The 25,652-nt window shown below is 36.1% G+C and overlaps 2 protein-coding genes across 2 annotated transcripts; both read right to left on the bottom strand.

Annotated features, from left to right (window-relative positions):
• Positions 1-3,820: 3,820 nt before the first annotated feature.
• LOC116293001 (protein sidekick-1-like) lies at positions 3,821-10,066 on the bottom strand. Its single transcript, XM_089036221.1, has 11 exons — positions 9,952-10,066; positions 8,876-9,207; positions 8,358-8,502; positions 8,015-8,275; positions 7,641-7,934; positions 6,920-7,266; positions 6,244-6,385; positions 5,399-5,659; positions 5,144-5,214; positions 4,791-5,010; positions 3,821-4,644 (listed from the first exon to the last, which is right to left on the bottom strand). The coding sequence occupies exons 1-11, from the start codon at positions 10,028-10,030 to the stop codon at positions 4,247-4,249; spliced, it is 2,550 nt and encodes an 849-aa protein (XP_088892347.1). The 5' UTR covers positions 10,031-10,066; the 3' UTR covers positions 3,821-4,246.
• A 2,151-nt stretch (positions 10,067-12,217) lies between these two features.
• Positions 12,218-25,075, bottom strand: LOC116288481 (uncharacterized). Its single transcript, XM_089036479.1, has 26 exons — positions 24,888-25,075; positions 24,098-24,438; positions 23,437-23,578; positions 22,562-22,822; positions 21,844-21,911; positions 21,226-21,448; positions 20,507-20,809; positions 20,280-20,406; positions 20,047-20,195; positions 19,628-19,755; positions 19,342-19,429; positions 19,031-19,107; positions 18,843-18,882; positions 18,408-18,505; positions 18,201-18,320; positions 17,967-18,118; positions 17,533-17,671; positions 17,102-17,251; positions 16,798-16,897; positions 16,532-16,611; positions 16,255-16,302; positions 16,047-16,199; positions 13,897-14,019; positions 13,171-13,316; positions 12,953-13,088; positions 12,218-12,530 (listed from the first exon to the last, which is right to left on the bottom strand). The coding sequence occupies exons 1-26, from the start codon at positions 25,003-25,005 to the stop codon at positions 12,447-12,449; spliced, it is 3,594 nt and encodes a 1,197-aa protein (XP_088892605.1). The 5' UTR covers positions 25,006-25,075; the 3' UTR covers positions 12,218-12,446.
• Positions 25,076-25,652: the final 577 nt, after the last annotated feature.

Below are 25,652 nucleotides of genomic sequence, written 5' to 3'. Positions count from 1 at the left end.
GCACATATTTTCCCCCAATCATTTACAGAATACAGAATACACCTACATTCAATCGATCATCAGTTTTGACTGCCAAATAAATTTCTATCCATGGATGCTATCATCCACAATACATATACTAGTTATTCTCCCACATGTAGCCCGACTACACACTCTTAGAGTGTCTAGTTAGTAGTATATTACCATGCTAACAATACACGCGATTATGCATATTTATAAGATATGGACATCGCGTACAATTTCGGGTCATTTCCGGTGATTTTGCTCATTTACATACTATATCACGGAACGGCTGTCACATTTCATGCTCATTAACCTCAAGGAAATACAAAGAATAGGGAAGAATTCGTACTTTCCACTCTCGATCGCAATCACGGGTAAGCGTCAAGAAAAAATGTAGCACCGGAAAATAAGAGTAATACAACGATAGTTTAGTGTGCTTTAATCTTGCCTCTTAGCTCTTGGTCGATCCAGCGATTTTCTTTGAGTGAATACTGTGTCAAAATGGCGTCCTTTTGAATGGAAAGTACGACAATGCCATTAAGAAACGCCATAGTATGTCTTCGTAAATGCGCTTCTGAAAAATGTAGCACCGGAAATTTAATGTACATTCACTGCCTTAAATGAATCCTGCATTTGTTTCTTTCGGCTTTGAATGTGATATGCGATTTTTAAAGTATTTGTTCAGTCACTGACACTGTGGAGGCTGGTTTTGAGATTAGAAGTCCAGAATCGCTTGAGATTTGCGTCAAATTTACAATCGTTTTATCATTCTTCGTCCGCCATATTGAGTAGTCAGGTTCCACGTTGGCTTGGAAACAACGCTCTTATTCACCAGTTTCTATTGAAGACGCACTTTTTTAAACCGAGCGAACCCCGTTTTGAGGTTTGGAGTCAAGGAAGGAAACCGCGCGAGGCTTGGGACCAAAATTGTTCGCGGGAAATCTTGAAAGTTGTTGTTGGCGCGGATAGTCATGGCATATTTAATGTCGGACGATAAATGATGAAAACGTTTATACAAGCTCAAGGAGTAAGGCGATTCTGGACTTGTAAAACCATAACGCAACTATAAGGCGGCCATGACCTATATTAGTTTTGAGTGCAATTGTACGACATGAAATGCATGAAAATGGGTAGCTGTTCACAGGAGTAGACAGCGGTATACTCGCGTGTGTGGGGAAAGTTTTTACAACGCGTCATGTAGGGTGGGGGGCTGGGGAGGTCAGAACCAGTTGTTCGGCGTCGTAGATGAAAGTGACACAAAAGGGAGTGTTCACGTTAATATATGTATAGCAATGCATGATGGGATATCTATTGTTATGTAAATACTCGCTATTATATTCTTAGCACTTAGGCCCCGTCCACACTATGCCTGATAAATTTGAATCCGAATTTTTATTTATTTGGTTAGGCCTACCGTCCACTCTAGTCCGGGCGAATCCGGAACAATTCTTCACCGAAAACGGTTTTTTTCGAATACGGTCTCCAGAGTGGAACAATTTGAAAACGCCGGCTAACCGTATTAGTGTGGACGGAGAACATTTTGTATACGAATTTTTTCGGATACGATGACGTCATGATTGTCATGGGAACATGGCGGGAAGGCTAAAAATTCACTGCGGGCTCAATTTCAGCTTCGATGCACATGCTCAGATGTGCAATGAAGCGTAAAGTGTGGACGCGAAACATTTTATTCGTTTTCATGTGTGGACGGAAAACGTTTTTTTCGGTTTCGGTGGGAAAATTTCGGATTCAAATTCATCCGGCATAGTGTGGGCCTTAGAATAGTAGCACTCTTACCGAAAGCAAAACGCTGGTAGAACACATGTAGACCAGGCTATCGTTTGTCGCTTTGGCGACCTGCAAGTTTTAAAACATTAAAAAATCGATAGCAGCTTTGCTTTCACTTTTACTTAGAAACATTAATACTATACAAGAAGCAATTAATTAATGAAGCAAAGGGGTCTCTAGTAAAGAAAGCACTGTTTCTGAACAGGTCTGGCATGAGAACAAGAACACAATCAAAATGTATCCTGATTTATCCACTTGGGTCTTGTAAATTAAACCAATTGTATTATGGTTAAAATTTCATTGTTAAGATCAAGCTACGATTTTAAAATTGATAGAAAACAATAACGAGAGCGAACATGCAATTTCAACACTTTGTAAAAAAATTCCAAAAAAAATTCTTCGTTATCTCTTTTTAACTTTGACAGCTGAATACAGTATATGAGAGTATATTTACCATGTGATGTTTTCATTATTATTCTTTTGCTTGGATAGTTATTAAAGATGTGAACTATTTTTCTTCAAGCAAATTTTTCTCGGAAAGAAATTCGAACAATTGACATTCTGTTTGATAGTCAGACGCATAAGCATCTGAGCTGTCACAATCAAATTCCACTTCGAGAGGATATCGAACAGCCGTCCGTCCTTACAAACAAGAGGCCTAGTAGCTCAGTTGGTTAGAGCGTACACTTTGTTTGGTTGAGTATTAATAGCCTTATTGGTTATTTTATCAACCAAAATGAATCTGGTAATAGCAACCATCCTTATATTGGTCATTTTATCAACCAAATGTAGGTTGTTTTAACCAAAATGAATCTGGTAATAACGACCATCTTGATATTGGTCATTTTATCAACCAAATGTGAGGTCGTTTTAACCAAAATAAATCTGTTAATAACAACCATCTTGATATTGGTCATTTTATCAACCAAATGTGAGGTTGTTTTAACCCAAATGAATCTGGTAATAACGACCATATGGATATTGGTCATTTTATCAACCAAATGTAGGTTGTTTTAACCAAAACAAATCTGGTAATGACGACCATATGGATATTGACCATTTTTAATATCAACCAATAACAAATTAGTCGTAATAATCCTTCATTTTTTTAAATTATACCCATAAAAGATCGGTTGATGTGATCAAATATTATTCAGAAAGACACTTTGACACTTACCTCAATGACTCTCAGTCTTAAACGAAGGGCTTTATTTTCTTTTGCAGGTTTTCCACAAAACTTTGAGCCAAACCTGAACCCGAGAACTCCACTTTTTCAAGATCAGAAAAGGTTTGTTTCAATGCTTCGGTAATGCAGTACCGAACGAAAGCTGAATTTTTATTACTCCCTGAGCCCGGTCCCTAAGTACAGTACCGCTTTCGTAAGGTTAGGTTGAGTGCTGTTGTTTGAAAGACCAATCTATTGTTTTTTAATCCAATCATGCAACTAGTTCCAAGCGGTGCTACCTGGCTCCAATGCTTCTGTCAACCTTCCCTAAGACTAAGCTAGCCTAATCTGTTTTAAAATAGTATGTTGTATGCCTAGAAATGCCCAAGTTTATTTTGTAGTATACCTTTCATGTACTATATACTTTCATAGGTATATGCTTTCATATACTTTGAAATGTATGAGAAGCATACACAATGAAATGTACGACTACAAGTATATACTATGAAATGTTTGGCAAGCATCAATGAAATGTATGACAAGTATATACTGTGAAAGGTATGACAAGTATATACATTTGAACGTGTTTACAAAATATTGAGCTGAAATACGTAAAGCTGTCCTTATGGCGAAAGGTTAAAACAAACCGTTTTTCTGCCATGTCATATGCTATGAAATGTATGACAAGTATATACTATGAAATGTATGGCAAGTATGGTCAGGTATCTATAGAATAAAATGTATGACAAGTATATACTATGATAAAATGTATGACAAGTATATGCTGTGAATAGTATACTTGTCACACCTTTTACAGTATATACTTATACCTTTCATAGTATATACTTGTCATAATATTACGTAGTATAGATTATATTTGTTATTCTTGGGATAACTAAATGACTTTTTGATAGTGATTTTGTCTCGTATTGGGGCTATAATTCTTTTTGGTATGCTCAATGACAGACTTTATAGTCTGATTTACAAAATAGAATAGATCTACTTCACTTCGTATACGACTGCAAACCCAGTGAGTAAAAACAATGTATATCGTAAATATTGGGGTTTAAAAACCACATGTACATTCACTTACAGTGCTACAATCAGGCCGTTTGCATGATGGTGTCATTTTACTATCACAACCAAAAGGATTTGCAAATTTTCTTTATTTGTTCAAATTTGTATTTCCTCGTGAGAATGGTAAGACAATCGCTGCTAATTAATTGAACAAAGGAAAGTATTCAAGGCCGAATTCTGGTAGTGGTAAAATGACACCATAATGCAAGAGTCCTATTGAGCTACCAGCTTGGGAATGAAAAAAACAAACAAACAAACAAACAAACACACAAGCAGCTGCAGCTCTAAACACATTGAAAATATAAATATCTTACGCCGATATTCGAGTAGGATTTCTCCTACTGCATGAGGTCCTTCCTTGATTGTAGTCGCCCTAACATTGTATGACAGCATGCCCCTCCTTGCCGTATTAATGATACAGAGATCATTTGCGCCGTTTACGTTGACGATGGTTTTGTTTGAAGTATCCTTGTTGTAGTAATATACAATGGTGTACTTCCTGATTATGCCATTCGGGTCACGTGGTCTATTCCATGTGATTAAGACACGTGATGTAGTTGAATCTTTTGAAGGTATCAAAGTGGCCATGACATTAGATGGAGCTGAGGGGGCTATTTAAATTTAAAAAGGGAGATATTCAAGAATATGCTATATCCCAAAGATTGTGAATTGGAAAATAAAAAGAAAGAAAAAAAAATGAAAATGAAAATGAATAGAAAGAAAGAAAGAAAGAAGTTAAAATTTCGAGTAATCTCACCGTCCTCCATTGTTCTCACTCTTCGCTCTGTACTTGGTGAACCAATGTACTTTGTGTTTCTGACTGCTATAGTGATGACGTAAGTTGTATACTTGAGTAGTGACGTCAGGGTAAAGTTTGTGACATCCCCTACGTCAATTATATTGGTCTTTCCTCCTCGTGGTGCATAAGTTATCCTGTATCCCTTTATCGGTCCGTTAACCAATTCTTGCCTCTCAAGCTTCAATAGATTTTAGGAAATATTTAAAACATTTATTACATGCAATAAATATGGTAAATATGCTAAACATAAATATGGTAACTATTAATTAAAATTAAAAAGAAAAAAAGGAACACACAACTAAATTATTTACCTTCCATTTAAGTAAAACTGTAAGAGATGAAGTTGCTTCAGTGGTATTCAAGAAAGGAATCGCATCTGGTTCTAAATGAAATATTATTCAATTAGTAGCGGCCATTTTAAACTATTCTTAAATTCAAATTTCTTTCACAATAACAAATATTTCTCTTTCTAATGCATTCCAATTATCAATTGAAAAGAACTATGTAAACCTGTTTGAACTGGGCATGGTATCTTCACTAATGGAAAATCAAATTATATTTCGCACCTGCAATAGCAGTTCTGATTGTTGTGACGTTGCTCCATACTCCATATCCTACTTGCTTGATGGCCTTAATTGAGACATTGTATTCAGTGTATGGCTTTAAGTCGGTCACATTATAACTGACGTCATCGCCAATGACTTTATGGGTTCTGTTTCCCACTTTCACTAGGTATCCAGTGATATGGTCAGTAGGACTGCATTTTTTATAGGTCCACGTTAATGTTATTGAACGTTTGTTAGGAACGAATCCCATGCGAGGTGGTTCTGGTTGAAAAAATTGTGCTTAATTATTTCCGGCATAAGATATAATATAATTTGTTTTTATTAGGAACATTTAAAGAATCCTAGTCAACTATAATGCACTGCGCGCCGATAACAATGAAATTCAAAATGGCGTTTCGTAGTCGAAGTTTAGGAATCCAGTTCCATAGGTCTTGTTATTCCTGCTAGATGTATTGCCATCATGTGATGATGATGCGCATTTTCATGTAAAGCTTTTCGCGAAATTTGAGAAATTTCTGCAAAGAAGGTAGATTTCGAAAGTTGTGATGTCTAATAGTTGGACGACGATCATAAGTCCACAAAGAGAATATCTGAAAATGTTTGCCTAGGTGCTGTGGAATGAAAGGAAGGAAGAATTGGGAATTTGAGGACATTGGAATATTTAATTTTCAGAAATTTTGCCCCACCAATGTTTGGAAGAGCTAAGAAAACGACGTAGGCGAACGGTGTAAACAATAATATATAGGGGCAACAATTCGTTCTTTTTAATTGTATGTTTTCTTTTGAGTTTTTGAGTCATTTTAGTTTATAGCCAAATAAGTAAATATTTCGTTATAACAACACACCTTGGTTAGTAACGTAAACGTTGACTCTCACTGTCTTGTGTTTATGATATTCCACTGGTACAAATCTAATGTATCTTGCCAGTTGAGGGTTTGTAAGATCATGACGTACTACACTGTTAGAGTCGGTGTTTCCTTTGAATAGCTAAAAAATACATAAACAGACGACGCAAATCCTTCTTTATACAGTCACAACCTAGAAACATTACAGTTAATAGTAAAATTGTTTGCCTATCCGGGATTCCGAAAATAATACCTTCGCGGGCTAGCCCTAAAATCTACCAGAATAGCCTTGAAGCAGTTAGTAAAGCTAGCAGCTCCTGAGCATCCTGGGAGCGTGCACAACAACGGTGTAGGGAATGACAAGTTAGTTGATTGCTCTGCTGGGCCGCTTCGTCCTGAATTCAATTTGAAACAAGCTGGATTTTTGACAATAAAATATCTTACGCGGTGACAAAATACATAATAATGAATTAGTTGTTTCCCTATTTTGGCGAAGCATCATTCGGTTCATTAATTAGTTTTGATTATATTTATGTATATCAATGCAGATGTGAGAACCCATTTGCTTTACACCTCCAGTCTCGTGTGGATTAAAGCAACGCGGATCTGTTATTGTTGGTTGTGGAAGATTCTAATTAACAAACGAAGTATAAATAAATAAACAAAGTGCTCCTACCTTGAAATTTCGAAATTCACCTTTATAAGTATACCACCGCGTTATGTTATTTGGTGCTAAATACAGCTTGTATTTTGTCACCCATTCTCTATTCGCAGTGCGACCACTTCCTTGTGTTGCTACAGCAGTAATTACACGTGGAGTATCGAGATTAATCTGCAGGTAATCATCAGGATTATTATTATATCTTGCTGCCCATCCATGTGAACCATTCAGCTTGGCGTTGTAAGGTGCGTATCGAACATCGCCTGGGAAGCTTGGTCGTCTATAATATGATGAGGCTGTGTAACTGCTGTCTGATAGTTTCAGATTTTTCTCCTTTCCAACAAGAGATTGCTCTGGACACCCTAGTGCAACCAGCAAACATAAGACATTCATAAGAACAAAATAAGGTACTGATCGTAGCCTAGTTGCATACACCATTTCCCATTTCCCATTTCCCATTTAACCCTTTCTTTGTTTCTATGTTTTAGTATCGTAATGTATAGGGCTACACTTTAATAATGTTTTTTCCCTTTGACGTGCACCTTCTTGAAATGAGACTTAATTTCATTCCCCGATCCATAAAATTAACTCAAAAAAGATCGAATCGTTTTGTCTATTATCATGAGATGTCAACATATAACATTTTGCTCGTCTGAATAATGGCGCTAACTGATCAAGGTTAAATTGAATGAATTAAACTTAATACCTATCAGAGGATTTATATATAAGTTTTTACCATACTCAATGTCTTTCCCATCTGCATAAGGTCCTTCCTTGACCGTAGTCGCACTTATCTTGTATGATAGTATTCCATTCTTTGTAACATTGATACTGTAGTTGAGATCAGCTGATCCACTGATAGTGACTGTCTTGTCATTGAATGTTTCCTCGTTATAGTAGTATACAATGGTGTACTTTCTGATGATACCATGCAGATAACGTGGTCTTTCCCACGTGATAACAGCACGTGGTCCAAAGGAACCTTGTGCAGGTATTAAGGCACCAGTGACATTCACCGGAGCAGAGGGGGCTTAAAACAGAAAAGTATAGAATTTTTAAATAATGCCTTATTTTTGGGTTAGGCAACCTCACTTCAAGACAATATTTTACCATCCTCCTTTGTCTTAATCTTTGTTGTCTCGCTCCATGATCCATTTACACGTTGTGTTTTTGCTAGCAACCTTACGTCATATTCTGTGTGTGGCTTCAGGCCCAGTAAAGCGTACTGCCTATCACTGCCGCTTACGTGAAGATCTTTACTTCCATTTTTAATGACGAACCCAGTAATGGGACCTGTTAGATTGCACTGTTTGATAATCCAGCTTAATTGGATTGACCTTTGTTGAGGAATTGCTGACACTACTGGTACTTCTGCAAAGCATGAGACAGTATACCATTCAAAATGAAAACACTCAGCTGCAATTAATTTGTAGTGTATCTAAAATTCATATACCTTGATAAATCACACTTATGTCAACTCGCATCGTCTTGTGACCATTGTATGTTACTGGGACAAACCTGATGTACCTTGCTGTTATCGGGTTTTGACTAAGATCGTGACGTTTTACTCCATTACTGTCTGTATTGCCTTCAAATATCTATAAAAAGATCCGAAATAAAGAAAAAAATGATAAGACCGTTATAATTGTAATTCAGTATCAGCCATCATTTGAATGACATCACTACGCATCGTTGAATCATCATCAGACATTATCAGAATTCTCATCAGACATCATCAGAATTGCCATCAAACATCATTAGCTGATCAAGGTCCAACTTCATTAGAATCATCATTAGAATCACCATCAGATCGTCCACTCGAAACATCATCAGACATCATTAGAATCACCATCAGACCACTAGAATCATCATCAAACATCAGTTATCATACGGACACAAATCACTAACTAACAATCATGCATCCGCTTTGTATATATTCCATAAATTTTTAGAATAAAACTCGGAATTTACCTTCAGGAAATGATTTTCTGCATAACTTGTCCACTTTGTAAGGTTATTGGAGTGATGAATTTTATACTTTGACACCCATTCATCAGAGAAGCCATTTCCTTGTGTTGCTAGAGCAGTAACAACACGGGTAGTACCGAGGTCAATCTGCAGGTAATCATCAGGATTATTATTATCTCTTGCTCCCCATCCATATGAACCATTCAGCTTGGCGTTGTAAGGTGCGTATCGGACATCGCCTGGGATGGTTGAGTTTTTGTGATATGATGATGCTGTATAACTGCTATCTGGTATACTCAGGTTGTTTTTTCCTACAAGAGATTGCTCTAAACAACCTAAAAGGTAATTAAAGAAATATATCAATATTGAATAGACATTTTCTAGGTGCATTATGGTGTAGCTTAAGCTTTGGTACAAACGTCTTTTGTTCATCGTGCCTTATATGGTGCAATACCAAAACTATACCACAGTACGTAAGATTTATGGAGCTCAAAAAACGCTTATGATAAAAAGTATACTGGCTTTTTACAGTCAAAGTTAGAAAACCGTGAAAACCTAAAAAAAATTTCTCGAATGTTTGACATCGTGTTCTAACCAACCACACGAGATAGTTAATTAGAAATGAATTCATTCTCGCAAGCGATTGGTCAAAACATTTTTAGACTAAAAATCTTGTTTTTTATTTCCTGTTTAATTATTATTTTTATCACTAGCTATCATAATAACAATATTAATTATTATTATTATTATTATCATTATATCATAATAATATAGCCGATAGTCATCACACATCCTTTCCTCTGCATGCGGTTTCGCTATTTGTTATTTTTCTTCCCTTATATCCCACCCTTCCACTCATTCAAAGTGGTACTGTTCATTTGCTCCGCCAGTTCTGCTCATATATACTTATAAATGAGGTAGTGATAGGTTACCTCAAGAGAAAATAATCTAGCTCATATTCTCTTGGTTACCTTGTTCTGTAGCTTTATCACACAAAATCGGACCACGTTCTTAACTATTTATGTCTAATCCACGTAAAAAAATTCAAATCACATAATATTGAAATATATTTCTAGTACCTGTATTTTTCTTGCTTGGAATGGTTAAAATTAAGCCAAAGTGATAAAATATCAGGGTAAGAAGTATTATCTTGTCCATGATCAACGGTATCTGGTATGCGAACTGACCATTTCTCTTAAGGGGTTAAAACTAATAGCAAGAGTATTCAATATAAACGAAACAGCAGTTAAACGCTTATTGGTCGTTGCTATGCTAATATTACTCGTATCAGGTCGGTCAGAATATTTTGTTATGCGCTTTAATTCACGGCTGTAACAAAACCAAATTAATGTTCTATTATTATTATTATTATTATTATTATTATTATTATTATTATTATTATTATTATTACTATTATTATTATCATTATTTTTTTTTTTTATTATTATTATTATTATTATTATATACGACAACCGTGGATGGTTACACAAGCGTTTGCTTCCACCCACATATAAACTGGGTTAACTAGCGGCGAAGGACAATTTGCACTTTCGTAAGTCGTTATGGTTATGTTGCACTTCTAAGTATTAACCACGCTTGAGTAAATATAACTTTAACAATGTTTAGACCACTCTTTAGAATAGCTCTCGTTTTGTTGGTTTTAAAAATACAATTTCGAAAAGGAAACATTTATTGGTGGTTGGGAATGGGCGAATGAGGATTGCTGAAAAGGAAATGAAAGACAAAACTGTTGCATTTGATTGAATCATATTCTCTTTATTTGTTTGTTACTATTTACTATAATGGATAGTTGAAATCTCTCTTAGCTGTCAAAACGATACTGCCAATTAATGCAATTAATGAAAAGATACAATAATAATCAATAATACTATAACTAAACAAACCGATCGTATCACCTCTTGCTGAGTGTTATTTGGCAGCACTTGTGAATAATAATGACAGTTTCACCGCAAACACAAAATATCTGACACCTTTTTGCGCATGCTCGTGTATTAGCCAAGTCCATCGATCTCGTACCCAGAGCCGGCGTTTCTTCTGACCTGCGGCGAAGAACGAGGGCTCTGTCATAATCCATATTTTGGCGCATGCGCAATTTTCGAAAAGTGATATATAACCCATCAAAATAAGCAAAGTAAATATTAAATCAAAGAAAGAAAAAACAACAACAACAACAACAAAAAACAAACAAAAAAAACAACAACAACAACAAAAAACAAAGTAAAAATCAAAGTAAAGATCATAGCAAAAATTTGAAATCGGGAAAATATTTTTTTAATTTTTGGCAAGTCTTCGAACACATGCCCTGTTATACCGGAAGTCCAAGAACCCCTGGTCTCAAAAAATGGATTATGCCAGAGCCCTCGTTCTTCGCCGCAGGCCAGAAGAAACGCAGGCTCTGGGTACGAGATTGCCAAGTCCATATGATCTGAGTACTGATGTGTGGCTACCAAACTAAAAACGGCTTCAAAAACGATTGCAGATACAATTTTTTTTAAGAGACGTTTTCAACCGTCGAGCGGTATATTGCGTAGTCTCAAAGTTACGCAGCCGCTTTCAGGAGACTATATATTGCGGGACTTTGCATATCATTGTGACTAATCTGCATATCAAAATATTCGATAAATTATCTTGAAGTTGGGGAAGACGGCAGTCCCATAAGAGGCTGAACTGATATTCTCAGTCTTTCCTGTTCTAATTAATAATTCCATAATATTGCCACTGTGATTCAATCTAAAACTGCTATCATATTAAAACCACAATGTTTGCATCATATAACAGAGCACTCTCTGATCGATGTTTTATTGATGATTTCTTGAGTCCTGTACACACAACTAATAGTGCATGACAATGACCATTGCCATGTCCATGACCATGCCACCCACCCCACCCAACACTCTAAACTAGTCACAGGCACCCTAAGACCCTGGATTACCTCCGAATCATGAACAACTTTCATTATTTGCACAAAAAATATACTTTTAATATGAAAAAAAAAAAGTATCAGCTTTTGAACTGATTATAGGCTTAAGAATTGTAATGTAGGGACAGCTGCACAGTATTCTAAGTTCTGCTGCACCCATTTTGCTTTTATGTATATATAAAATCACATTAAGCCTAAGAATCAGAGTGATCTTTTTAGTCCGTGAAACAAAAGTGTAATTAGTGTCTAACACTAACAGTCGAATTAAAACAAAATAAAATGACATAGTATGGCTACTCCTATGTGTCCTTCCATTTTTACTATATTATTGTGTGTTACCGATTATTTGCCTTCTGAGGCAAACTTATATACTTACTAGTTTGACACAGGCCAAGTAAAATCTCTCTTGTTACATACAACTTTTAATAAAACATATCAGTCAAATAGTTAAAAAAAATTTTTTTGAATATAGATAAAGTTCGTATTATTGAATTTTATTGAATTATTGATTTTGAATAATTGAACGAATCACTGATTATAATAAGCCTTTTCACAGTTTAAGAATCGATTCCACTGCGCATGCGATTTTATCCTCTGGCTAATTAATGCACCATTATTGTAATGCACGCAGGATTAATTAACGTCACCAAAATTGGCGTAATTACTGAAGGAGTCCAGATATTTTTGTATGATATTGTAGCAGAAGACGTACTGAGTCTGTAAAAAAAAAAAAAAGAAATCAAACGAAAAAATCAATGAAGGAAAAAAAAGAATGAATACATTTATTTCAAACGTAATTATTAAACATTGTTATGATCTAGGGAAGTGGAAATGATCACTTGGAAAAGGAATTTAGGAATCATTGGAACCAGGAATTGATAGAATGTCGTAAATATTGTAGTAAAACTAAAGTTTCTCTCTAGTAAAGTTGGCGGCTACGCGTCGTGCTTTTCCTTAAAACTTAATTCTCTCGCATTCTGGTAATCCCCACTACGCGTGCTTCAAACTGTACGTCAGTATATAGTAATAATAGCACGTGCGCGCGTGTTTCATATCTTCATTTTTTAGCCACCGGAATATCTAAACTGATGAATTGTTTCTTTCTATTTTTACAGTGATTAGCATGGCTTAATTCATACCAATGTTTCTACAGCTCCTGGCCTGTTGACACGAATACTCTTAATGGTCTGAAAGACGTCCAATACTTGCTCTTGTTTGACTCGTTCAAGACACGAGGCAATAGCACAGAATGTACCGCTACGACCAACACCATTGCTATGAAAAGAGGATCAGCATCGATTTAGTAAAGTACTAGCTTATGCTTGGGCTGAGTAATAAATTTCAATAACACAAGTACCTGCACTGAACTACTATTGGGGAGTTTCCCGACTTCTGTTGATATTTTTGTACTTCATCGATCAAATTCAACACTGTCTGGGGATCAGCAGGGAAGCATTTGTTCTCCCAAGTCAAGTGTTGCAGATGAAACACAATACGACGAGTCTGAAGAAAAAAAAACAAGTATTGGCAAGACTGAGGATAATGCGATGGACCATACAGTAAGTTTTAACTAGTATTTATTTTTTCTCGAAGATCCTACAAGTCAAATGTTACGCATATACTTTGTCGTAACGAAAGCAGTTGCACCGTGTTTCGTTTCCACTGCATGTACGTTACAAGGATCAATTCAGTTTTACAAATGTCGTCGCAGAAACAGTTCACGTATTTGAGCTTAGACTTCTGTGACATTTTTTCCGTCGTAGAAGGCATAAACGGCAATGAAATTAACAAATTAATAAAGCATAAATTAAACATAAGATTCTACGTTGCCAGTGGTAGAAAAAATTGCAGGGGTGCAGACAGCCGGCTTATAATCCGCCCACCACACAAGGTACATCAAATAGTCAGGTTTTTTTTTACCACAATAATTAAACAAAGTTTAACTATTGTGGTAGTCAAACTCAAATGTTTTTAGCACGCACGGTACATGTGTTGTTCGTCCACTGTTCTTAATTGTAGTTGCGGTTTAAGTGAAAGCTATTCGACTATTTTGTCAAATCAAATCAAACACTTTGTTACTTGCCCCTTGCTTTGTAACTTCAAACTGCCTTGCAATTATACTATCCATGTCCTTGGTCTCTATCAGTTTAACAGTGGCATCCCCATACTTTTTAATTCCATGTTGCGGCCAGTATTGAGGAAAAGACTATATAAGAAGAAACATTTTTGTTTACAAAATTTAGCCGCTTGTTAGAACTGATATGTAATCGTGGAACAAGGGCCTTCAGTAAAGGGTAAATTCGATGAACTTATTAAGGTGGCTCGGTATATCCAAATGGCCGAATCGCTTATGTCGATTTTGGACTCACAACTTTTGCGCCCTTTTAGACAATTGCCATAAAACTTTACCAACATCTAAAACAATCATTTAGTTATAGTATGGTATATTCTGATTGCATTTCAGGTTAATAATTTGTAAGATGTAAGCGATTAAGCAAATGCACTGTTTTCACAAAAAACTCGATTTTGCGAAAAATCTGTCCGTTTTATTTCGACGAAATTTTTGGGATCCTTTTAGATAAACATAACACACAATCTGGCCAAGTTTAAAGAAATTCCTTGGCGCTGAAATACCGCTACAGAAAGTTCACCTAAATTCACCATTGTGATAATTTTTTAAAGTTGTGAACTAAATAGTCTTTGACTAAACATGCTTGACAGCCATAGTTTTTAAAAAGTAACGGCAATTTAACATATATCCAAATGTCATACCGCGATTACCAATCAGGCTGACAGTTTCAAAGTATTTTAAAGTAACGTTAATGTAATAAAAAGCTCAAATACCTGCTTAGGTCCACGAAGTTGCGTTTTCTTCAATTTCTTCGTGGTTATCCAGAATTGTTCAGTCACACGGGTGAAACACGGGGTGTTCGAGACGGTCTCAGAAACAATATAGGAGAAATTTTATTTTGGATGCTATGCATGAAATTAAGACCGTCTCAAACAACCCCCCTAACAAGCGTGTGAATTGTTGACATATTTTACACCTTAGGCTCATTTCGTATTCAACAACAAATCAGCAAAGAACTTCGACTGAGCTTCGACACGGAACAGTGTTCGACCCAATACGTTATTTCTCTTATTCAAAGCGATAAACAGCAGCTAAATTTGATGATAATTCGTCACAGTACCTTGAAATTTATGTGGGCAAATTATGACTGAACAATTCTGGATAACCACGAAGAAATTGAAGAAAACGCAGCTTCGTAGACCTAAGCAGGTATTTGAGCTTTTTATTACATTAACGTTACTTTAATATACTTTGAAACTGTCAGCCTGATTGGTAATCGCGGTATGACATTTGGATATATATATATGTTAAATTGCCGTTACTTTTTAAAAACTATGGCTTTCAAGCATGTTCAGTCAAAGACTATTTAGTTCACAACTTTAAAAGATTATGACAATGGTGAATTTAGGTGAGCTTTCTGTAGCGGTATTTCAGCGCCAAGGAATTTCTTTAAACTTGGCCAAATTGTGTGTTATGTTTATCTAAAAGGACCCCAAAATTTTCATAAATAAAACGGACAGATTTTTCGCAAAATCGAGTTTTTGTGAAAACAGTGCATTTGCTTAATCGCTTACATCTTACAAATTATCAACCTGAAATGCAATCAGAATATACCATACTATAACTAAATGATTGTTTTAGATGTTGGTAAAGTTTTATGCCAATTGCTTAGAGGGGGCAAAAGTTGTGAGTCCAAAATCGACATAAGCGATTCGGCCATTCGGAAATACCGAGCCACCTTAAAGGAGAGTAATCCGCGCTAACGAAGCGACGCCGGCGCTGCTTGGCACGGATAGTGCAGCGGTAAATACTCAGAGCGATCAGCTGATTCAAACCAGAAAGACCGTTGGTGGACGTGTTAAATATATTCATATCGCACGGCTGATTCGAACCAGAAAGACCGTTGGATGGAAAGATGAGTGAACACTATTTAGTATCCACTTAGAAACAAACATATATCAATTCAATTAGAAATCTACGAATAACTGAAACAATCACATATATTTAAAACCCAATCCGTCTGTCCTGGCGCCCCTGCGCGGAAGGCATGCATAAGCTGCAATAAAATTAATATTGACAAAAATATAGACAAGAAAAGATTCCTAAACGTAAAGTCGTCATATAGCTTTATTAAGAAATTCAAATCAGTATGAATGTCTCACCTCACATTCTTCTTCCAAATTGTTCAACATGACGATGGTTCCTATCTCGTAGTCCATAACCATTCTCCAGAAATCTGCAATCGTGTTTTCCATGGGAGCTTGTGTCATTATAAATGCGTTATGTTCAGAAAACAACAGGTCAAGCCAAATGGTCTTTTTTATTTAATAGAGTTTTATATGAAATTTGAAGTTCCCCAGAGCAACTTACATGCACAAATGAAGCATTAATGTAGTCTCCCTTGGCACCATCCACCAGCTGTGAAGAAACGAGAATGTCATGTGATAAATTCGTGAAAATGTGCCAACTGATTAGGTAATTGACTACAAAGAAAATAACTTTAACAACAATTGCTTTTCATACATCTTTTTGTTTATAATTTCGGCATTTCGACCAGCAACTCAAGCTAATCTAAGTACATTGATTCTACCTTTCGCAGTCGTATCCGGCACAGTTTTCGTATTATATAGTTTCATTTAAGACTTACATCGATAATTGAAGCTGCATTCACGTAGTCTGCCTGGTTCTCGGCTTCATCTGTGCTGAGGATTACGCGGCTTCCATTTGCTTCAAATGTATATGAAACATTTAACATATATAATATATAAATATAATATAATTAATGTATAACATTTTACGCGATCTATTGACTAAAGCAGAAGTCTGGTGATGCAGAGTTTGAGCGTTTTTTTCCGTCAACCAGAAATAAAATACCCTGCACTAAAACTGTAGCTGGATGTTAGTTCCACATACTTGCGACGATGTTTGGATATCTGTTTTTCTTTGTGTTTTCCTTTGCCAGTCCAATATCAAAATTCTCTTGACTATTTTGTGAAGTAACAGCTTCTAAACGCTACAATGACATGAATTTTTTGTTATAGAATTGTCTTTTATGACATTTTATAATTTTTTCCCCAAGAAGAAGCTGGTGAATATACTAACAAATAAACACGCTACACAGACTAAATGGAAGGAAACTAAAATAGCATAAAAATATATTTAGGTGATTGTGTCAGGACCGTAAACAAGTGCGCGATTGAAAGGATAAATTTTATACCTGAAACTCCAGCGCATAACCTGTACGTTTGTGGCGTTTATCCACAGTTGACAACCGATGCATGATACTATGGAGGCCGTGGGCCTGTATTTCTGTGTTTCCACAAGTGAGAGCCTCATGAACAGCCATGTTCACGAAGATGTACTGCTCCTAATGAATCAAAGCAGTATTCAAATAAGATACCTATTTTATCGCCAAATATTTTGGCCATGCACCGCTCGCCAAGTTATCGGATATAATGTATAAAATGATAATAATAATGATGATGATGATGATGATGATGATGATATTTTCCTAATGATGAAACCGGATCGAAAATATAGTCACTTAACACGGGTTTAATCTTTATGAGGGCTAGTCCTATGTTTACTGTGGTTATGGATCTGCCCGATTATGTTTTAGTGTCCAAAAAAAAAAGTAAGATGTCTTACAAGGGTTTGCACCATGTATGGTCTGTCGTCTCGTATTGCATGCAGATAACCAGGAATATCCAGAGTTTGCTGTTCAGTTTGGGCTTGTCGAAGCATTGCGTCAATCATTATGTAGGTACCAGTCCTTCCAACACCAGCACTGTCAAATTAAACACATATACAGACAAACATTTACGCTATGCCAAACGAGCTTTGAGACTAAACTTATCATGTTTCTGTGAAAAAATTAACTTCAACACCCATTAGCTTTATTTCCGATCATCCAATAGTGTATTTCATTATTGGATGTGAAACTAAAACCAAGAGGTCTAAATATTAGTTAGGTATAGGACTGTAAAGACAGTAGAAATGTGAAAGAGTTCATCATGTATGACGGTAGCTTCATCATGTGTAAAATCTTTTCTTGGATACTCATTTTCTACTTTGGTACTAACCTGCAATGGATAACCATTGGTCTGTTATCGTCAGAAGACATTGCAAGCACCTTTCGCCTGAATGCAAGTGCAGCCGTTGCATGGACAGGAACCCCTTTATCAGGCCAAGCGGTGAAATGGAAATGAAGAACTTTTCGGTTTGGCATGCCGTCCTTGAAAAAAGGTAGAAATGAGGTCATTCTAATAAAAAATCACGTTTTTAAATTGAAACTAACCTAACTTCATTTTGGTTACCTTCGACACACTGAAAGTACGGATGGTGAAGTCTGCAAAAACCTCTGTCTTGTGATTGGTGACAGTGATGTCTGAATACCGAGCAGAATTATTATCAGGCCAGTATTGATGACACTTTCTCTGAAAAGAGAACCCGATACATTTCAAAAATCCACATGTTGCCTTGCCTTGTGCCCTAGGAATGGACATTGTGTTATACATACATACCTTTCCAAGCTCAAGAAGATTGGTAAGCATAATAATTGAAGATATTTCGTGATCCCAGATCATACGCCAAAAGTCATCCAATGTATTGTTCAATGGACCTAAAGTTATATTGTAAGATTGTAATACGTTACAGTTCTAGACCTCTATTGTATAACGGCGCCGACTGCCGGAGTGAGGGCCGGGAGAGCGCACAGGGAAAGCAAATGTTTTTCTGTTATTCTGACATGAAACAATACAGTTTATTGAACATTTCGAATTTACGTAAGGGAAAGGAGAGGTCTTTGACAGGCAGCGTTTAAGTTTTGGAATGCTTCTGACACTTTTCGGCGTAGAAAGTACTATTTGGCATAATATGGAATCTGAAGATAACCTTTTAAGTGCAATATTTAACTCTAGTTTGTATATTGCATCCCTCTGTACGTTAATTTTCTTTACCTTGTGTTGCAATATACGCTGCAGGAGCTCCGTCATATCCCTGTACATATAGAGTCAAAGAAGCATAAGCAAGCGTTGTCAATGGCAAAACTTCGTAAATTGGAAAATTAGAATAGAACACCTAATTATCACTAATAATCACTAATTATGTATACCATAGCCATATTATGATCCGGTGGGAAACTTACGCGAATAAAGGATGCATTGATATAACACGAGTCTTGATCATCATTAACTGGTTCCAAAGCAACAAGCAAGTGGTCATCTGAAGTTAGAACATATATTTCATGGAAACAATTTCCTTATCGCAAACCACCTACTCAAAAATGATAAACACATAAATCAAAAAAGTTGTGAGCAAAAATTCATTCAAATGTTGAAGGAAAAAGCAGCTGCAAAAGATCTCTGTAATCAGAATTTGCTTAACCATGAATGTACCTGATTTATCAGCAGAGAGATACCTGTTATGAGGGAAGTGATATAGGCATTTATGACTTACACGCAACAATATTTTTGTATCGATTCTTTATCTTGTTGGCAGGTCTCTGTGCCATCTTGCATTCATGCCTCGGCTCCACGGGTATGCTCTGTAGTTGTTAATCAACCAAAACAAAAAAAGCCTAATAAGTTTGTTATGTATTTCTAAGACTCATTGGACGTACGGTAACGATTTTCGTGAAAAAACATGGTTTCTATTACATCCAAACGTTTAAAATATATAATACATTAATAAATGAGAGGAGATATGAAGGAGTTACGTTTACATAAAGTTGGCAAAGACATACCTTAAATTCTTCCGTGAGCTTACTTTTGTCTGGCGGAATAAATTCTATTGGACTCTGGGCAGGTATCATGATCAAATCAGGAATGGAGCTTTCAGCTTCGTCATATGTATGATCTCCTATGTTGTTTTCTTTTAGTCAAAATAATCAATACGTTACCAAAATAAGTGTCTATTGTCTAATTGTCTATCTGATATCGATTTTGCCATGACTAGATCGCAATCTCAATCTCCAGAGCTTCATCGCAGCACCGACCATTACTCAGTTGGGAAAGGAAGACATCAACGTTTATCAAAAGAATGTCAAAAACGTGCGAAAAAAAAAAAAAAAACTAGTGTAGCTGTCTGGCTGCGGTGCGGCGCAAAAAATTGAATAAATCTGCTGAACTCAGCTTCATATGATTTCTAACTAGATTTATTTACCTGCGTCAAAAGAACTTTTTGCAGAAACCTCCAGAAGATCATCATAATCATTATTCTCTGGGACTGGTGTATCGTCAATGACAGCCAGTGGTACAGGTACTGGGTCCATAACTATAACTTCGTGTTTATTTTTACGATTGCGATTTCGACTACATATATGGGACAAAAAGTACTTTAGATTTTATCGAACATTTATGTTTAAAATCGTTATTGGATTGCGTATACGTGTTTACCGTTTATATAAAGTAATCACAACAATGAGAATCAGCACTAGGACAATAAACCCTGCGACGAATCCGGCTATCATCGAGCGGTTGAAAGGAGAGGTAGAATTTTCATCTGCATTACGTCTTGATTTAACTGAAAAAATCAAACAACGCCAAATATAACTCGATATTTTTTGAGAGGAAAAGTCATGGATTTTTTAAATTTTCTCAGTAAAAACTTAATATTCACTTACCAAGTGAAAGTATAGTTATATTATCACCACTTTTGTAAGGGCCTTCTTTGATTGTGGTCGCACTAATCTTGTATGAGAACGTTCCGTTTCCGGTAATATTCATGGTGTATTGAAGATCACTCGTCCCATTGATTATGACTGTCTTGTTATTGGATGTAGCCTGGTTGTAGTAGTATACAATGGTGTACTTCCTGATGATGCCATTAGGTTCTCGTGGCCTATCCCACGTGATAACAACACGTGGTCCAAATGAGCCTTGTGCAGGTATCAAAGTACCAGTGATATTTACTGGAGCAGAAGGAGCTTTAGGCAAAAGATAAAAGTAATCAGTAACATTTTAGACATGTCATTACTTTAATACTTAAAATAATATCCTTCCCAGAAAAAGTCTTGCCCTGCTGGACATGAAGCCCTAGAGTTAATGTTTAGGAATTTCCAAAAGCATGAAATGTCTTTAAGTGTGCAGACCAACCATGAAGCTCGGTGATAGTGAGTTATTCATTCCGAAGCAGAGCCATATACTGAATCGAAATATGGCGATTCATTTGAAAAACTATCGTTCTGAACTGACTAACCTCTCTTACATGTGAAAACGCTTTTATGTTTCCATGAGGCTAGTCAGTCCAAAACAATAATCATTCAAATTGGTTGCCATATTTTGATAAGATTTACACAGATGTTTAGTTTATTTTACGGTTTGATAGCTTTTAATATCTCACCATCCTCTAACGTTCTCACTCTTCGCTCTGTACTAGGTGAACCAATGTACTTTGTGTTATTGACTGCTATAGTGATGGCGTAAGTTGTATACTTGAGTAGGTACATTAGAGTATAGTTCCCAACATCACCCACGTCGATTATTATATTAGACTTTCCTCCTTGTGGTGTATAGGTTATCCTGTATCCCTTGAGCGGCCCGTGAATAAACTCCGACATTTGAAGCTATAATTATTATTTTAGTTTTTGGAAAAAAGGAAAAAAGTTAGATAGGAGTGTAACATGGAGCGCAAGTTAAAAGGAAATCGAAATAGTCAACCAGAACATTTTGTTGGCCAAAAGTTTTTTTTTCTTTTCCTTTAAACTAGAAGGGGAAGGGCTGGTTATCTCTGCTTTATATACACCTGCTTGCAAGAACGAAAATAGACCAGTGATTTAGTGGGATAGGAATTATATTAAAAAACAAAAGAAGATCACTGAAGCTGAATTTTGCTTTTGTCTTTTAATGTATTCCTTTCACGCTAAATTACTAATGTTCTATTCTTGTATGACAACCTTCTTGCAAGTAGGTGTATACATGCAACAAATAGGCTATTGGTTAAATTATAACAAATACCTACCTTCCATTTTAGCAAAATTGTTTCTGATGACGTTGTTGTAGCATTTAGAGAAGGTATCGATTCGGGTTCTAAGTAAAACACCAATTACAAACTGAAAAACTTGGAGCGGTTTTCGCAAGATGCAAAACAACAAAGTATTATTTGCCACAATGTAAGCATGATCACGATTTTTTTAAACTTATTTGACACTACCTATTTATTCCTGACCATGATAACATGCTGCTAAAGGTAAAATTGAATGAAATTGAATACAGTATCCAACATTCACATTTTTGAGCAAATATTTTGCTATTTTGATTCTGTCTGCCAAGAAACAGGAATTTACCATGTGACCCGTATCTTCCCGCGCGCGCGCTCTTAGAAAAACCCTCGGGAAAATGGCGTGAGCAAGGCCGTAGGGCTTTGAGCGAGCAGGGCCGTACAAATCCGTACGGCCTTGCTCGAAAGCTGCGATTTTCTTTTCTTTTAATATTTTTCTTTTCGTGAGGGTCATATGATAAAATGCTTATTGACTGAGTTAGGTCGGGCCGTACGGGAAATTATTTGGCTCTCGGTCTTTTGTACGGACCTCTCTACGCTCGGTCCGTGGCGCGTACTGCATCACCTCGAGCCAAATATTTTCCCGTACGGCCCTCCCACTCAGTCAGTAAGTACATAGTATTTTATTATATTCACATGAAATAAGATGTTATGAAAGTATTACGTGTTTAATATGCACCTGCAATAGCAGTTCTGATTGTTGTGACGTTGCTCCATACTCCATATCCTACTTGCTTGATGGCCTTTATTGAGACATTGTATTCAGTGTATGGCTTTAAGTCGGTCACGTTATAACTCAGGTCATCGCCAATAGCTTTATGGGTTGTGTTTCCCACTTTCACTAGGTATCCAGTGATATGGTCAGTAGGACTGCATTTTTTATAGGTCCACGTTAATGTTATTGAACGTTTGTTAGGAACGAATTTCATGCGAGGAGATTCTGGTGGGAAAATATTAACAAACTTGAAACGCAATCTTAATGAAGTTGGTTCTCTTTTCATTATTTCTTTTGAAAAGCTCGAATTTCCAAATTTTTATTATCTGAAGGAATGTTTTTTTTTTTAAAACCTTTTTCTATGATGGTCATCAACTGTCGTCCAAAAAATGTAGTAAAATGGCCAAAACATGCTGCGTAGAATCATCACCGTTATTATCGCTCTTCTCTCCGGATCACACATATAGTCACACACTCTAAATTAAAAAAAGCGTACAGGTAGGTAGGACACATATGCCTAAGTAATTCAAACCGGTTAGAGCTGTGACTGTATAGCGGTTGCCAGAGACGCCTTCACATGATTTCAGTTCTATCCCGTTGAGATGCGCCACTGCTGTACTTGCAGTGGTGATAAGCAATGGCGAATGGCATAATGATATGCGCATCGACCGACACCTCTCACAAATATGACTAAGATCTAAAGGTTCACACATACTGATGTGCGCCTTAACCATTACTGTACAATTTTAGTGCTTTACAAAAATGAGGAAAGGGAAATCCACGAAAAATAGAGGTAGTCGAGCACTGTTTAAAATGCTAGAATGATGCAACATAATTACCTTGGTTAGTAACGTAAACGTTGACCCTCATTGTTTTCCATTTACGATATTCCACTGGTACAAATCTAATGTACCTGGCCAGTTGAGGGTTTGTAAGATTATGACCTACTACACTGTTAGAGTCGGTGTTTCCCTTGAACAGCTGAAAAACAAATGAACCATCAGTAAAAGACTAGAATGTGAAATTGGTTTAAATAGACTACAATTTAGGAAACAATTTTTTTTTACTATTTTGTAATAAATATATAAATTGCCAGCACCCTAAGAATCCCTTGTTAGCAATAATTATATAAGCAAAGATCGAAAACAATTAGTAGGTCGAACATATAAAAACCTCTCTAGTTTTCTTCATGATTTTTTAAGTTACTTTGAAATTTTCAAGTTCACCTTTATCAGTAAGTATACCGTTGTGTGCTATGCTATTTGTTGCTAAATACAGCTTGTATTACCCAGAGCTTCCCCTTTCTTAGTCGTTCCTCTCCGAAAAAGGCGGAGAAACGAATCGGAGTAGCTCTGGTTGCGAGAATAAATCTTTATTCAATCAGTCCTAATTATAAGCATTATGTTTAATTTACCCAAAGATAAAAGACAATTCTTATAAGCACATAGTGGCATATATTTTCTAAATTCAGCTTCTACTAGTAGTTACTCTTTAAACTACCTTGTGTATACCGCTTTCGTCTTTATATCTGATCCAGTTCGACGAGTCATCCGAGTAATTTATCTTGTAACTTTTCACCCACTCTTTTTTTTCTTTGTGTTGCACGCTATCTGGATCACCACCATTTCCTTGTGTTGCTACAGCAGTAATAACACGTGGAGTACCGAGGTCAATCTGTAGGTAATCACTAGGATTGTTATTATCTCTTGGTGCCCATCCATATTTACCATGCAGCTTGACGTTATGAGCTTGGTATCGATAGTCAAAATGCGATGAGGCATTATAACTGCTGTCAGGTATTCTCAGATTGTTTCTCCCTACAAGAGATTGTTCTACACAACCTAAAACGGTATCAACATATGAAGCATTAAATTGTACTTAATTGTATTTTACCTATTATATTACATTTTCTAACTTTACTATATTACTTACTAATACTTAATAATAAATATAGAGTGATTTTACTTAATCCGTCAACGCAACAATTACTTAATTTTTCTTTTTTCTTTTGTTTTCTGTTTCCCCCCGTAAAACAGTGAAATAGACACGGCTAAAGACTATGGAAACATGATCTACTCGCTTTGGTTAGTGTACCAGATATTTTACGGGAAGCAAAACCCTCTAATATCTCACGTTAAACACTGAAGAATGACTGCCGACAATCTAATGTATTGTATTTTATTGATAATTAGTTTTAAATCGAATGAAAATTTGTGCATTTTAATAACTTTTAAGAATACAATTATTATTCAAGTACAATATTATTTAGAAATACAATCATTTTCCTTACCAGTGTTCTGTCCTCTTACACTAAAAGTAAAACAAATAAAAGTTAGAGTACGAAAAATTGCCTTGTTCATGGTCAATGTAATCTGTGCGTTAAAGACTGTCCAACTGTCATGAGTCATGCAGTATTTGAGCGCCAGAAACTAATCTATATCGAAACAGTTGCCCGTGCTACAAACTATATTATGAATTGTTTATTTTGATTCTGCTGTTTTTATGGTATCTCTTTCCATCTGAGGAATCGAAACAGCTAACACAACCATGCAAAAGTAATAATTCAAAGAAAAGATATATTTTACGATTTCACGATTCAAGGCTTTGTTTACTTCGATTCTACTACTGCCTAGAGCATATATGTATATATAATAATTGGCTAAAATCTACCGAAAGAGAACTCGAAAATGAAACAAACTTAAGTGCGAAACTTATATTTTCCCTAAATGAATCGCCCACGTGTTGGTAACTAGTGTCTATGCAGTCGCTATTAATGTCGTCACGCACCGCTTACTCCCCTAAGTAAGTGTGCGTTGCGTGACAACAACGCTCACTTACTTAGGGGAGTAAGCGGTGCGTGACAACATTAATAGTGGCTGTCATGTGTTGCCCACGGACAGAGTTTATCTATTGAGAACACTTACAAGAAAATCATAATGTTAACCCGAAAGCCGTGGCTCTGACTGACAACTTTACCATCCTTAGGAAGTAGTGTCAAGGAAAACTCGACTGACTTATCTTCGATTAAAAAGAACAATCCTAAATATAACATCCA

This window comes from Actinia tenebrosa, unplaced genomic scaffold (genome assembly GCF_029948245.1).
Source record: "Actinia tenebrosa isolate PJP-AT-01 unplaced genomic scaffold, QUT_ActTen_1.0 PGA_scaffold4__44_contigs__length_22323623, whole genome shotgun sequence".
Taxonomy (NCBI): Eukaryota; Metazoa; Cnidaria; class Anthozoa; order Actiniaria; family Actiniidae; genus Actinia; species Actinia tenebrosa.
The sequence above is the reverse complement of the archived record's forward strand: the minus strand, read 5'-3'. Positions and strand labels throughout refer to the sequence as shown.

Excerpts from the sequence above, each read along its gene's own strand:
- LOC116288481 (XM_089036479.1), bottom strand. The coding sequence starts at position 25,005 with ATGACTCATGACAGTTGGACAGTCTTTAACGCACAGATTACATTGACC. Across the intron at positions 18,883-19,030 it reads TCAATGCATCCTTTATTCGC|GGATATGACGGAGCTCCTGC; the intron begins GTAAGTTTCCCA and ends CTATATGTACAG. Across the intron at positions 16,612-16,797 it reads ATATCCAAACATCGTCGCAA|CAAATGGAAGCCGCGTAATC; the intron begins GTATGTGGAACT and ends ATACATTTGAAG.
- LOC116293001 (XM_089036221.1), bottom strand. The coding sequence starts at position 10,030 with ATGGACAAGATAATACTTCTTACCCTGATATTTTATCACTTTGGCTTA. Across the intron at positions 8,503-8,875 it reads CAGAAAATCATTTCCTGAAG|ATATTTGAAGGCAATACAGA; the intron begins GTAAATTCCGAG and ends ATCTTTTTATAG. Across the intron at positions 5,011-5,143 it reads CAGTTTTACTTAAATGGAAG|CTTGAGAGGCAAGAATTGGT; the intron begins GTAAATAATTTA and ends AATCTATTGAAG.